Raw genomic sequence first — 16,161 nt, 5'->3', positions numbered from 1 at the left:
CAGACAAAAATAATCCAAATAATTAAAAATGGGACACAGGCATAGAGAATTCTCAACAGTACATAAACACATAAAAAAAGGGCTCAACATCCTTATCATCAGGGAAACACAAATCAGAACTGTCTGTGAGACTCCATCTTACATTTGTCAGAATGACTATGGCCAGAACCTCAAGTAGCAACACATGCTGGCAAGGATGTACAGAAAGGGGAACACTACTCCATTGCTGGTGGGGGAGCAAATTTATATAAACACTTTGGAAATCAATCTGGCACTTTCTCAGAAACCTGGGAAAAGACACACCTAAAGACCCAGCTATACCACTCCTGGGCACACACGTGAAAGTTGCTTCACCATGCAACAAGGGCATTCCCTCAACCATTCTCATAGCAGCATCATTTCTACTAACCAGAAACTGGAAACAATCTCTATGCCTCTCAACTGAAGAATGGTTAAAGAAACTGATATTTACACAATAGAATACTACCCAGCCATTAAAAACAAGGAAATCATGAAATTTTCAGTCAAATGGATGCAACTAGAAATGATCTTCCTGAGTAACATGACATAGACTCAGAAAGACACACAGAAAAGACAGTAGTAAGCCTCAAGGACAACATAAACAGGACAATGAGAGTCCCTTTTAGAGGAGAGAGCTGCAGAGTCTCCTCCTCACCAGGGAATCCACACTCAGAAAAGCTGACAGGGCAAGGGCCTCTGCCCAGGGCACCACATACATACTGGCTCACAATCCATCCCACTTCTAACATGTGGAACTCTCCTAGCTCAGCAGACCAGCTTTTCTGGGACTGGCATCAATGAACCCCATGGTCTCCATGGCATAGCTTGTGGTCCTGGATATTGATCACTTTAGAAGCACCGGAGAAGAATCTTGGAAAGACTCTGCAAGGTACTTTGTACTGGTCCTCCTTCCTGGCTGTGTAGCTTCCCCAGAGTCCATCATCATTTGCTTAAACCAAGCATTTGGGCCTCAGGGCTCTGGCAGATCCTCTACTGGAGGATTAGAGATAAGGGGACTCAGACAGCACAAACCATCTCAGCTCGGCCCTAGGGGAGACAGAGCCTCAGCCTAGTAAATTAGTAGTTTAATAAATGTTTCCACTCTCCCAGGGTACATGTTTATTTTACAAGTCACAGGGTGCTGCATGTACACATTTCATTACCCTCTCACTGTCCAATGCAGCCATCTCTACCTCACAGCTGAGAATTTTTGCAGCAACCCTCAGTAAAATGCAAACAGTAACAACAACTGAAGTCTAAAGAGCTTTGAATTTGAAAGAAAGGAGTGGCAAATGGGAGGTGAATGAAAAAATAAAAATTAAGTGACATGACTCTTCATAGTTATGGTGGGGAGAAAATTTATTATAGATAGAAAGACACACCCACAGGCCGGAACATCTGGGAGAGCCCAAGGTAAACATACCTTTGAGCCATGTGAGGACAGGGAGGAGAGGAGAGGGGCACGCCAAACCATGAAACTATGACAGTAAATAATAGATGAAATAGAGCAGGTAACCAAATTGGGTAGATAACAGAAAGAAGGGCAGCTGGGTTAAGGGCCCAAGCCCTGGGCTAGAGGGCAGTGTATGCCAGCCGTGTCCTATAAACACGTATGGACTCAGCGATGCTGGGCAAACCTGGTAGCTAATTCTGCTCTGAGCTGTTAAATAGGCACCTCAGCCATTTGTCCCAGGATTTGAATCTTAACAGTGCCCAGGTCGCCACATGCAGTCTGGTCACAGTCCATCCCATTTCTAACACGTGGGACTGAGATAGCTCAGCATTCCTAAGGCCAGGACAAAGGACCTCACATGCAGCAGATGGCTGCCGGATTCCATCCAGCCGGGGAAGGACCAACCACACCAGCTCCTGCTGCTCAGCCCTCAGCTTCCTACTCCAGCACCATGTTGGGGGCAGCGGTCACACACTCACCATGTCGCCTCTTTGGAAGTCGCCTGAAATCCCCTCACAGGACCCAGCAGCTGAGTTCAGACTACAGCACGCCCAACATTCCAGACAGCTCAGCTACCAAATGGAACCTGAAACCTGGCACTCGGAAGATCCTTCCTCTTCCTCTGAGTACAGGATTCGTCTGGAAGTCCTGATTGGCCAGTGATTCTTGAATGACATGAGCACATCCCATAGGGTCACAGTGTACTGAAGAGACAAAGCAAAGTGCTTCCTGGCCCAGGAGGAATGAATGTGTGTTCGCTAATTACAAAGAGCAACGAGGGCCTGGCTTAGGGAGGAAGGTATGCTCACTGCAGGGATCTTTGTTCTATGAATTGAACTTTGGGTCCATATGTGGAGAATCAGGGCCACACCATTTCCAGATCTGCGGAGATTTCTTTGTCAGTAGATTTGTGCCTGTTGTCTGTGAGCCTACCCTTCTGTCTTCCAGCACTCAGCAGGCACTTCCTCTCCTCCTACTGGAATTAAGTGGGATAGCTTGAACAGCCCATTACTCAACTTGCAGTGGAGTGAACCATCTGTCCACAGGAGGAAGGCTGCCAAAAATGTTGACAATTAAAGAGAGAATTTAGGAAAGCAATTGACATTGTTATCGTGTGCCTTTATAGTGGGGTCACTGAAACTGCAGCTACTTTTCACCTAGTAGGTATCAGACAACCCTGGGATAAAAGCAAAAACAAACAAACAAACAAACAAAAAACCCAAAACGACAACAACAACAAATCCCCATGTGAAATACAATTTAGAGCAGGCATGTCTTCCTCTTGAGAAGGTTAGTTCTTTATTCTGATTCTTGAATACCTGTGCTCTAGAGCACACAAATGTCCAATCAGGACATTTATTGATCATCTATAATTGACTACCTCACTTCATATTGTTAATGTCAACTACTGTCAAAGCATGAAAGCTTCCTCCCTCTTCTTGCCCATCCTTTTCAGTGCTGTGACTATAAAAGCTCCAATACTGGTCAGTTATCTCACTTCTTACACAGTTACTTCTTCATTTGTAAACCTCCAATAAAGGCCAGAGAGGTTGGAAGACTCATTCACTGGCCTAATTTACCTTCTCATTGACCAGTAAGGCCCAGCCTGCAAGGAGTTTCAGGACTGTCTTCTCAGCACTAGGAGGCAGAGACAGGTCTTGGTATTCAAGACAATTTGTAATTACATAGCATGAGGGAAGCCTGGGCTATAGGAGACAATATTCTATACCGAAGTAAATAATACAGAGCACTTGAGAAAATAAAAAATAACATTGTAATTACTAAGAAACACTAGGGACTAAATAATAATAAGAGATAAGAGCTATGATGCATTTAAAGAAAATGCAATTTAAAAAGAGATGCCAAGAGTTACCTTTTTGAAAAGATGAATAAAGCTGAAAAATGCATAGCTATAGTGACCTTGAGAAAGTTCAGGCCATTCCCTGGCAGAAAGAATTTTATTAATAAGACACCTCTAAGACATGTGTATGTGTCTATATAAACATACATATAGTTTGTAAAAAAGTTATGACACATGGGCCACCAATGCTCCCCACAGAGGACATAGACTACTATGTAATAAAAGCACCAATGCCATGCATGGAAAAAATTCTCTTTCACATGAAAAGTGTCCAACGCACGTGAAAAACCCTTAGGTTGCTGCTGTTACCTTTGGTTCTATTCCAGAGTTTGAAGGCAAGCCCCCACTTCTTGAAGCCAGCATGAACTTCAGAAACAGGCCTCAGAGAATTCATCTTGGATTTGACCTGAAAGCCTCCTGCATGCAGACTAGATTTCACAGCACTGGATGTTTTTATGTGGGCTTATGATGTCGGCAAGCAACCAACAGTGTTACACAGCTGTACCTATAAACTACAGCAGTGATTACCATGGCAAGATATCCCTATGGTTTCCATAGCGGCACTCATAGTTTGGTGGTAACTAACATCTGTTCAATGGAACTTAAAACTCAACCATGAAAATGGAAAACATGTCTGGTATTAGAAACCTAACCAAGTACTCCGGGAGAGTGAAGTCATGGACTTTAGAAAAAGAACCTAACGTGTTCAACTTAATAAGCCACCATAATTATTGACTGCATTCTGATTTCTACATTTCTACAAACTTTGTATCTTTTGCCTTCCTCATAGAAGCCTGATATAACAATTAGTTAAAATGCAGTAACAACTTATTACACAATAACCAGGCTCTCTCTCTCTCTATATATATATATATACATGTATATATATATATATATATATATATATATATATATATATATATATTACATATATGTCATATATAATTTTAAAAGGTAAAATTCTATACCATGGAAGAAATAAAATTTAACTCTAATGTTAGGATCAAGGACCTTGAATATCATGATGTGTTTCAAAGAGATTGTCATTAAAGCAGAATTCAAAAAATTTAATTGGTATAATCTTGAAAATTAAGTGTATGTTTAGAAAGCATTCTATAATACTATCCAGAACTATTTTAAAAGTATTAAAACCTTGGTGAACAAACTAGCTGTTTAACAGTGTATGAACTGAGTAAAGTAATTATTATCTGCAGTATACATGAAAATATAAAAAGTGTTATATGAAGCTCACAGGTTTCTTATCTATGTTTTTCCTAGGCATAAGGTTATTGTGTAATTCAAGTGCTGATTTCTGTATTACATATATATGGTTGCAAACCTAGTTCTGATCATCTATATGAATGTTTTATAATCTTGAGGTTTAGATCCAGGATATAGAGGACTCCCAGAATAAAGATCTGTGCTCGGGCTAGGTGAACCACACTGTAATCATAGGTTTACAATTAACAGAAAGTTCTCAGATTAAAGGTGTGTATTATGGCTCAAGCAATAGTAAACAGGGTTTTACAATTCTCAATTTTGGGATTCTCAAGGGGATTAAATACCCTGTCAAAAAAAAAAGAAAAAAAAAACAGACTCATAGACTTTGGTGAAATAGAATCAATAAAAGATCTTCTGGAGCTATCTCCATCCCTGTTTTTGAGCTGTACTATAGAGCAACAGCAATAAAAAAGGCTTGGTACTCGCATAGAATCATACTGCTGGATCTGTGGACTCGAGAAGAACACCCAGAAATAAACACATATACCTACAGATTCTTGATTTTTGACAAAGAAAACACCACCATACAATGGAAAAATGATAACATCTTCAAGAATTGGTGCTGGTCTAGCTGGATGTCTACATGTAGAAGAATGCAAATACATCTGTACTTTTCACCCTACACAAAACTATAGTCCACCTGGATGAAAGAACTCAACATAAAACTAGACACACTACGTCAATAAATGGAACATCACGAAACTGAATATCTCATGTAAAGCAAAGGATACTGTCATCAGAACAAAACAACAAGCTAAAGACAAGGAAAGGATATTCACCAACCTATATTTGATAGAGGGCTAATATCCAGAATATATAAAGAACTCAAGAAGTTAAACAACAGCAAAGCAGTTTTTAAAATGGGGTACAGAGCTACTCAGAGAATTCTAACAGAGGACTATCAAATGGCAGGGAAGCACTTAAAGAAATGCTCAACATTCTTAGTCATCAAGGAAATGCAAATCAAAACAATCCTGAGATTCCACCTTACACCCATCAAAATGACTAAGTTTAAAAACTCAAGTGAGAACATATGCTAAAGAGGTTGTGGAGAAAGGAGAACTCTCTTACAAAGCTGGTAGGAATGTAAACATGTACAACCTCTTTGGACATCATTCTGGCATTTTCCCAGAAAATTAGCAATAGTGCTACCTCAAGATCCATCTAGAGCATTCCTGGGTACATATTTGAAAGATGCTCAACCATACAACAAGGACATTTTGTTCAACTATATTCATTGCAGCTTTATTCATAATAGCAAGTTTCTTGAAATACCCTGGTTGTCCATCAACAGAGGAATGGAAGAAGAAATTGTGTTACATTTCCACATTGGAATATTACTCGGCCATTAAAAATGAGAAAATCATGAAATTTTCAGGCAAATGGAGAGCACACACACACAAAAAAGATGATCCTAAATCAGGTAACCCAGAAGCAGAAAGACACCATGGTATATACTTACTTATAAGTGGATATTAGACATATGATATAGGATAAACATACTAAAACACAGATTCCTAAAAAAAGTAAACCACAACAAGGACCCTAAGAAAGGGGCTTGATCCTCATTCAGAAGAGCAAACAGGACAGACATAGGAAATAGGAGAAGACAAGGAACAGAACAGGAGCCCTCCATAGGGTCCTCTGAAAGACTCTAGTTAGCAGGGTATCAAAGCAGATGCTGACGCTAATTGCCAAAATTTGGGCAGAGTGCAGGGAATCTTATGAAACAAGGCAGAGAGAGAAAGACCTAGAGGTGACAGGAGATCCACAAGAAGATCAACAGAGCCCAAAAATCATGGCCCAGGGGGCCTGCAGAGACTGATGACTCAACCAAGGACTCTACATGGAGAGGACCTAGGCCCCAGTTATTTTATTGTGGGTATTCAATATTGCCTTTTCTGTTTCTGTGAGGAAACACAGTGTCTAAGGCAACTTTTTACAATAGTTTCCCTTGGCTCATGGTTCCAGAAGGATACGGGATCACTATGAAATTCGTGTGACAGCAAGTTTCAGATCTGGCAGCTGAAGAACCCACATCATCATCTTGAGGCATGAGGCAGAGAAGGAAACTGGAAATGCTGTGGGGATGTAAACTCTCAAAGCCCACCTCATATTACTTCATCAGGACAGAATTTCTGAATTCTTCCCAAATGGCACCACCAACTGAGAAGGATTACTCTCTCTGACATCAAGCCTACATGCCTGTTTCCTGTTACACGAGCCAATTCATGAGGAAGAAAAACTCTTTAAGTCAACCTTTAGAGGCATCAGAATCTGGGTTACAGAAAGGAATGCATAGGCAGTATCCTAGCAACTGAATCTCCAGTGGGCAGGAAAAGAATGTAGTGAAGCTCGTTCCTTTCCCCAGGTGGCCGGACTTGTCTGCACCTGGCTGGCTTTCCTTCAGGCTTGTGCTTTAACTTTAAACCAATGCCCAAAATTCTTTGGTGTCTCAAGGTCACATATTTAGTAAAAATCAGGTGATACCCAGAGAGCTCATTGACAGCAGGAAGTTTATGGATGCCTCCATTTTCTTCTATGCAACAATAACCAAGAAGTCACATGGCATTTACCTTTTCATGAAATCGTTAGTAAAGAACATGGCAAATTCATGGTTGCCTCCATGGTGGTAAGGTTACTAGCCAAAAGAAGATCAAACCACATGGTTCCATTGTTCTCAAGGTCAATGGGGTGGTTTGAAAAAGAATGGCCCAGACATGTTCATGTATTTGAATGTTTGACAAATTGGCAGTGCCAAGGTTGAGTAGTGGGGCCTTGTTTCAGGGGGTATGGCCTTGTTGGAGGTAGTGTGTCACTGGGAAAGTGGGATTTGACTTCTCATATCCTCAAGCAGGCCTATGGTGACTCTGCAGCTGGCTGATCAAGATCTAGAACTGTCACCTCCTTCTCCAGCCCCATCTCTGCCTGCCCACTGCCATGTTTCCCTCCATGGTAATCATGGACTAAACCTCTGCAAATGTCAGCCAGCTCCTATTCAATCTTTTTTCTTTCTATGTGCATCCAAGGTCACCGCATGTTTTCATAGCAACAAAATCATAAGAAGAGTTAGCTCACCTTCAATGGATGGTGAGCTCAACACTCATTAGTCACATGGCCCTGTGGGATACATGGTTTAGATGACTCCAGTCAGACTCCCTTTTCTTTATAAAACCATGTTAGTTTGTCCTGGATACAGGAGGAGAAGATTTCTATGGCTGGGGTAATTAGGCATGGAACAAAGGAAAGAATTCTGTTGTCTCAATCAGAAACTGTGGAGTCCACATATTTTAGCACAGGAACTGCAACTGTGGAAGCAAAGCCTTGTCATTCAGGGGTTTTACCTCTTCAGACCCCAGGTACAAGAGGTTTCTAGACCCCACTGTATTGTGGTTGACTGTGATGGGGCTGAGCTCAGATGGTTCTGGGACCTTTTATATGATCTGGAATTTAATACTTTGGGAAACACGCTTTCTGAAATAGTTTATCATAAGTAAAATATTGGTAGTGTGTGTGTGTGTGTGTGTGTGTGTGTGTGTCACTTTTGCTCAGAAAAGCATTGCCTTATGGCATTGAAGACAGTCAAAATTAACCACCCCAAGAGACTGCCATTAACTGCAGAGCTGACCTAAATGTTGCCATCTTTTTCTGTGAGGACTGGTAGGGAGGGAAATTACAGATAATGATACACACAAAGAGGAGAGAGACTTGAACTAAATTATGAAGCCTGGATAAAAATCTACGTTGGAAAAGTTGCAGTGTTCAATCTCTCCCTAGTCAGCGTAGGTCAGGGGAGATGAAGGAAGCCTGTCACAGAGCAGGAGGAGTTGGCTCCCCCGTGCCAACAAGAAATGATTTCTCGCTTCAGTTTTTTTCTACTTTCTTTTTCTCTAGAGCTATCTCTTCCTTGGTGGCTCACCCATGCTGGTTTACATTTTGCTGAATGTCTTTTTATAAGATTTCTTGCACCCACATTTCATATGAAGCACATGTCTCAACCCTGAGATGACCCAATTACCAAAACAGGACTTTTTGGTTCCCCACAGCATTTCTTAATTTTGGTGTATGCACAGATGGTTCTTGTGGCCCTGCTAATTTCCTTGGACCACACTCACTGTAATGTCTAGAGACCTGCACCCCAGGGGTTCCTTTACTCAGATGGAGAATTCTCAAGGTACAAGGCCATTACAGAAGCTGGTGGGAGGCATTTATCTTCAGAGGATGATTCAGGTGTTTCCTTAACTGACTTACCTTCTCACACTAAAATATGAATTGCTACAAATAATTGCCTGGACAAGACTACCTTTTCACTTCATCAGGAGGATGTGCTTGTTAAAAGGGAACATACCTATTTGGGAGAAGAACAGTTCCTCAATAGCAAATGCACTTTGTTTTATCCTAAGGAATGTGATGGTGACTGAATTTTTTTCTTCAAAATTTGTGGTCAGAGCTCATAATCTCCTTCACAATGTGAGTATGAAAGGAACTCGTGCATGTGGAAAGAAGGAGGAAGGGGAAGGAAGACATTGCTCCAGGAAAAGAAAGGTCACTGATCCTGGTCATCAAACAACTAGAATTCAGACATGTTCCTGGGAAGGAAGAATATTATGCTGGATGGAGGACATGTTGAGATTTGAATTCCATATGTTAAATAAAAGTTTTACACTTTTTGAGAGAAAAGACTTATGGTTGATATTTCTTTTTATATTTATTTTTAATTTTTGTATTCATTTTACATCCCAATCACAGTCCTCTCCCTCCTCTCCTTCCTATGGCTCCTTCTCACCCTATTTGTCCTTCCCCTTGTCCTCAAAAAAGGGAGCCTCTTTCCAGCACTGACACATCAATTCATATCAAGACTGAACTCCTCCTCATCCTCAGGCGAGGCAAAGCAGCCTGGTAAAGATGAAGCAGTGAAAATCAGGCAACACAGTCTATGTCATAGACAGCACTTATTTCTTACAAGCATCTGTGTAGCTGCATCTGTAGAAACCAGAGATTAACAGGAGAAGCATAGAAGGCTATTCTGATCTGCCCCATGTCTGGAGAAAACTCTAGAGATGAATGCCTCTCTATCTAGGAAAAAAAAATCTCAGTTCCTGAAAAGTCAGCAACCCATTTCTTGGCATATCTGCGTTTTTCAATTGTTGCTGTGTTAGCTTGTGGTTTTCCTACTAAGATGATTGAGATGGCTAATACATTGGTTTTAAATTGTTAAAAATTCTTATACCTTGTCTGTGTGTGCTCGTTGGCTTTAGCTGTCAATGTTACATAGCTTAGCATGATCTGAGGTAGTACCAACTGGGGGTTCCCCAGATGACAATCACTTGTGGCTATGTTTGTGGGTGAATACAGTGGTTGTGAATTCAGTGGCAAACCCCAGGCACTGATGGTCGAAATTTATCTGAACACGTGGCCTAGGCTGGTTAAGAAAATTTACATAGAAGTAGACAGTGACCTTTTAAAAGAACATAGCAACAAAAGTGTTCCACCATAATCCATGCCTTCATTTGATAGCCTGAGTTTCTTTCCTGAGCTCCCTCAATGTTTGGGGCCTGCCAGCATCAGCCAAAGTAGCCAACTTATTACCTGAGTCATTTTCCATTAGTGGAGTTAATGACATCAACAGAGAAGAAAGGAAGAACAAAATTTATACCCTCAAAATATGCTTGTCATTGTCAGAAAATCCAAGTATTGTTGTTTTTACCAATACACAATATATAAGAAATCTACATATCAAAAGCCACTTTATGTTTAACATGGAGCTTAATGTTTTATTCCAGGAAGTACTGAAAGAAGGGAGTGGCGAGAAAAATACAGGTCATGGAGGTCAAGGTAAGGAAGATTCAGTGGAAAATAGACTCAATGAAAAGTTGGCTAGAGGTTACATGATGATTTGAATGATGATGGCCCAATATGCTTATGCAATTGAAAGCTTGGTACTCAGCTAATGGAACTGACTGAGGAAAATTAAGAGATAATGGAATCATTGGATGGGGTATGTCCCTCTCTGGAGTCTAAGTATGGCACCATTTCAAAAAGAATATGGTGAGAAGGACAACCTGGTCACCACACAATCTTCTATTTTCTGAGTTATGGGGCCATGTGAGGGCACTGTGCTGGTGGAGTTCATGGAGATATGTGCATGTTTGAATGTGTATGTATGTGTGTGAAAGACAGAGAGAGAACAATCACCCAAAGGGTCTGGGACTGTGTTGAGCCCCTTGGAAGATGTATGTTACAGGTATCTAAGGGCCCCAGTCTGTGTGTGAATCTCTCAGTCAGAAGAACAGGGAGGCTGTGTCCATGGGGATAGGATTCAGCCTTATCTTTTGTGAAGTCCTGAGTGAGTTTTCCTAAATACAGAGCCATCTCATCAGCCCTTAGAAAGCAACATTTTAAAGCTTTGTATGTGTTTCTTTTATTTGGATGTTTTGCATTCACCTGTCTGTGTGTCTTAACTGCAAAGGCCAAAGAGGACATCAGATCCCTTGGGGATGCATTTACAGCTTATGCTTAGCTAGCTTGTGATTCCTGAAATGGAACCTGTCTCCTATAACAACACCCAAATCTGCCCCATGTCTGGAGAAAACTCTAGAGATGAATGCCTCTCTATCTAGGAAAAAAAAATCTCAGTTCCTGAAAAGTCAGTAACCCATTTCTTGGCATATCTGCGTTTTTCAATTGTTGCTGTGTTAGCTTGTGGTTTTCCTACTAAGATGATTGAGATGGCTAATACATTGGTTTTAAATTGTTAAAAATTCTTATACCTTGTCTATGTGTGCTCATTGGCTTTAGCTGTCAATGTTACATAGCTTAGCATGATCTGAGATAGTACCAACTGGGGGTTCCCCTATGCCCTCTATAACCAATTTTTATTTGAATTTAATTTTACATATTTTAATTAAAATATATTACATCATTTCCCCTATTTTTGTCCTTTCTCCACCCCATTTCAAATTCTTTCCTTCCAATGTCTTAAAAAAGAATGTGTGAATAAGTATGGATCGATGTATAGAAACAAAACTTAGTCCATTTATATGGCATGTGTGGGTAAGGGGTTTTGTGCTTAACCCTTTCCATAGGGTATATAAATAAGGAACTCACCACTGCCTGAGGCTAATTCTCCCACTTCCAAGAGTATTCTAATCTTCAATGCCCAAAATAATTCTAACTCTGAAGTGACCTGACCTGTCTTGGACAGGAAACATTAGCAAGCAAGGGGTGGCAAATTCCTTAGGTAACACATGGTGCTGGCATGGCCTGGATGTTATGGGGCTGTAGGGAGGACTATGGACATTGGTCTTATCCAATCAGTCTCCGTTTCCATTATGGACCTCCCATTATATCATTGACCTTGGATATTTGCTAGGATGACATTGAAATCTTCAAGTTCCTGCCTCCTCTTTCTAAGCATCATGACTATAGGCCTGTGTTACCAAGCCTGGCTTAGGTGGTTTCAACCTCAGTGACTTAGTAGAATGTTGAGATGAGTGTAATGAGTGGTTACACATAAGTATACATACTTATGTCTGTGAGGCACCTGTTCACTATTTGTTGAATAAGGACAGAACTCGGATTTAATATAATGAGTGATAAAAACTCAATGTTAAAGAAAAAAAATCATTTTTCTTAATAATTATAGGAGAGGATTTTAAACCAAACAATTGTAATTGAACAAAGATTTTTTTCTCTTAATGGAGTTAAGACAAGAGCGTGTGTCCTTCCTACTATGACCATTTGAACTCAGCGATTCATTCTCAATAAGCCCATTGAAAGAACTGAGTTACTGAGGAAGACCGTGCCCAACTATACTGCAGACACTAAGAAGGCAAGGTAAGCAGATCTAGTATGTATACTAACTTCCAGGTAGGCCTGAGACTCAGAGTGAGACTATTCTTTCAAATGAAAAAACAAACAAAAAAAAGAAAACAATGATTGACAATGAAATCATCTTTAATTATTTATTTGTTACAATTTCTTTATTTTGTATCCTGGCTGTATCCTCTTCCATATCCACCCATTCTCACCCACTCCCCATCTTCCCATATGCACCATCCCTAGTTCACCGATAAGGGGGTAGGTAAAAAAGAAAAAAAAAAAAACAATGGTTAAAACACAAATTATTAACGAAACCTTGAAACATGTTAACATATTTTTTCATTGTGACTAATTTTGACCAGTGATGAATATATAAGTTTTCACTTTATCTTTCTTCCTACAAGTGAAATTTGGTAATTGCAGACATGATAATGCATTTAAAAGCAGGCTTATTGCAAACAGTTCTCAGAGGGTTCCTGGTTCTTAAGGAATTGCATTAAAGGTCCACGCAGAAAACATAAATGTGGCCAGAGAGAGGAAGGGAGCAAAAGAAATAGAGAGAGAACACACAGAGATTAAACAGAAAGAGAGAGAAGTAACATAGAAAGAAAGAGTTAGAGAAGAAAAGTATATAGAAGAAAACAAAATATCTAGCTATATGGGGAAGAGCCTCTGGGAGATAGCAAGCCCATTCTACAGGACTGGAAAATTAATGTTAGAGGTTGAGTATGCCAATCATGTCTTTTAGAAGGTAGGGATTGAGGGATGCTGGGAGAACCTGGAAGCCAGATCCCTTCTGTCAAAAAGGCACCTCACCAGCTTTTCTCAGGTGTGAAGTACAACATATGGTACCTAATTCATCCTTTAGGTTTAACAGGTTTAGACAGCAGGCAAGAGATACACAACTTAGTAATATAACCAAGCCACATATTAAAAACTTCCCATCTGTAAATTCCTCCCCCATGCTCAGCTTATCTTCTGCAAGGTATTCAAAGAATGACATAATGTTATTGAGCAGAAAATACCTCATCTACAGGAATAGGTCTTTTGAACAATGACATTTCAGAGGAGATCAGAATTTCATGGAGTTCATTGATTGACTAGATATTCACCCAAGGGAGATATAGGAATGTTTATTCAGAATATCCTTATTCCTGCTAGGCAGAGAGATTACAGGGATGACAGAGTGGGGACTGAGGAGATTTAAACTCCTATTTGAGACCACAAAGTGGTGGCCTGCTTGGTATTCTGACTGACAAGTACACATGTCTGAGAAGACAAAAGAAGAGGGGAAGAACTGGAGAATTGACTCACCATAGCTGAGTAGATACAGAGAATATAGTAGGAGGCAGCTTGTCCTCAGGTTTTCTAAAGCAGGCAACCAGACCTCAATCATCATATTTAGATGGCCAAAGGAGATGGGACAAAGTTGTCTCCCACTCTGTACATATCTGCCATGGCCTCAAACCCCATGAACCTTACACACACACACACACACCAGAAGTGGTTCTTTTTAAGTAACTATCCTTGCTGTTACATTATCTAGAACCTTTTATATATTTCCTATAGAACATAGTACTTCAAGATGAAATGACAAACGGATAATTAGCAGAAACATACAGAATCATGGAACATCAAATTATATATTCATATTCATATCACATCATGCTATGTAGTGAGATGCAGTCAATTGCTAATTATACCACATTCATCAGCTTTCTCTTCAGTATCAATCATTCATGAAAGTGAAGCCTATAGAAATGAACAAAGATTTTTATCATACTAAATACATTCATAAGGTTTTCTCTCTAGTATGATTTTATTCCTGGCTTTGAAAAAAAAATGTGGCATGCAAAGGCTTTACTGGTAATATTCAGAGAGTTTCACTCCAGTATGAAATCTCTCATGCTTTTGGAGATTACAGCAATATTCAAATGCTTTACCACATTGAGTACATTCTTAGGGTTTCTCTGAAGTATGAATTCTTTTATGCCTCTGGAGACCACTACAACTTGCAAAGGCTGTATCACATTGATTACATTCGTAGGGTTTCTCTCCAGTATGTGTTCTTTTGTGCACTTGGAGCCTATTGTATCGTGAAAAGGCTTTCCCACACTGATTACATTTGTAGGGTTTCTCTCCACTATGTGTTCTATTATGTACTTTGAGATTACTGGTTTCTGAAAAGACTTTACCACACTGATTACATTCATAGGGTTTCTCTCCAGTATGTGTTCTTTTATGCCTCTGGAGACTGTTCCAAGATGAAAATGCTTTACCACATTGATTATATTCATAGGGTTTCTCTCCAGTATGTGTTCTTTTATGCTCTTGGAGATGTCTGTGTTGTGAAAAGGCTTTACCACACTGATTACATTTGTAGGGTTTCTCTCCAGTATGTGTTCTTTTATGCACCTGGAGATTACTGTAGTGTGAAAAGGCTTTACCACACTGATTACATTTGTAGGATTTCTCTCCAGTATGTGTTCTTTTATGCACATGGAGAGTACTAGGGTGTGAAAAGGCTTTACCACACTCATTACATTTGTAAGGTTTCTCTCCAGTAAGTGTTCTTTTATGCTTTTCGAGACTACTGGGTTGTGAAAAGGCTTTCCCACACTGATTACATTTGTAGGGTTTCTCTCCATTATGTGTTCTTTTATGCACATGGAGGCCACTGGATTGGGAAAAGGCTTTACCACACTGATTACATCTGTAGGGTTTCTCTCCAGTATGTGTTCGTTTGTGCACCTGGAGAATATTAGTGTTTGAAATGGCTTTCCCGCACTGACTATATTTGTAGGGTTTCTCTCCAGTATGTGTTCTTTTATGCACCTGGAGATTACTGTGGTGTGAAAAGGCTTTACCACACTCTTTACATTTGTAGGGTTTCTCTCCAGTATGTGTTCTTTTATGCTTTTGGAGACTACTGGGGCATGAAAAGCCATTACTACTTTGGTTACATTCATAAAGTTTCTCTCTAGTATGTGTTCTTTTATGCATTTGGAGACTACGATGTTGTGAAAAAGCTTGACAACAATGATTATAGTCACAGGACTGCTGTCCCGTATGAGTTCTTTCATGCTTTTGGAGATCACTGCAATATACAAAGGCTTTATCACTTTGATTACATTGGTATGGTTTCTCTCCTGTTTGTGTTCTTTTATGAATTTGGAGATTTCCATGTTGGGAAAAGACTTTCTTACCCTCATTACATTCATAGGGTTTCTCTCCATCATGTGTTTTTCTATGTAGGTGGAGTTGACTGTGTTGTGAAAAGCCTTTACCACATTGATTATATTTGTAGAGTTTCTCTCCAGTGTGATTCCTTTTATGCCTCGATAGATCAGTGGGATGTGTGAAGGCTTTACCCCAGTGGTTACATTCATAGGGATTTTCATATATAGGTGTTCTTTCATTCCTGCAAAGATCATAAGTATACATGTAAGCTTTACCATGTTCATGACACTGATGAATCTTTTTATCGGTGTAAATTAAGTTTGCAATTTGGTCTCATTGTAAAATGAAGTTACATCTTAAACTTTTATCACTTTGTTTACATTCATAGTTTCTCCCTTGACTATGGGTGTTTTGTACCTTCCAAGATACCTTTGATGGTAAGAAACTTATAGCATCATTTTTCTATATGTGGTTTTTCACATATTTAAAAGGACCTAGGAGGACTCAGCTTTAACAGAGTGAATGCATTCATAAATTTTCCTAT

The 16,161-nt window shown here is 39.8% G+C and overlaps 1 protein-coding gene across 1 annotated transcript; it reads right to left on the bottom strand.

The window, feature by feature from the left end:
* Nucleotides 1–14,396: 14,396 nt before the first annotated feature.
* Nucleotides 14,397–15,881, bottom strand: LOC132650772 (zinc finger protein OZF-like). The gene has a single exon (XM_060376093.1). The coding sequence runs from the start codon at nucleotides 15,879–15,881 to the stop codon at nucleotides 14,397–14,399; it is 1,485 nt and encodes a 494-aa protein (XP_060232076.1).
* Between the last annotated feature and the right edge of the window lie 280 nt (nucleotides 15,882–16,161).

Source organism: Meriones unguiculatus, assembly GCF_030254825.1.
Source record: "Meriones unguiculatus strain TT.TT164.6M chromosome 13 unlocalized genomic scaffold, Bangor_MerUng_6.1 Chr13_unordered_Scaffold_33, whole genome shotgun sequence".
Classification (NCBI taxonomy): Eukaryota; Metazoa; Chordata; class Mammalia; order Rodentia; family Muridae; genus Meriones; species Meriones unguiculatus.
The sequence above is the reverse complement of the archived record's forward strand: the minus strand, read 5'-3'. Positions and strand labels throughout refer to the sequence as shown.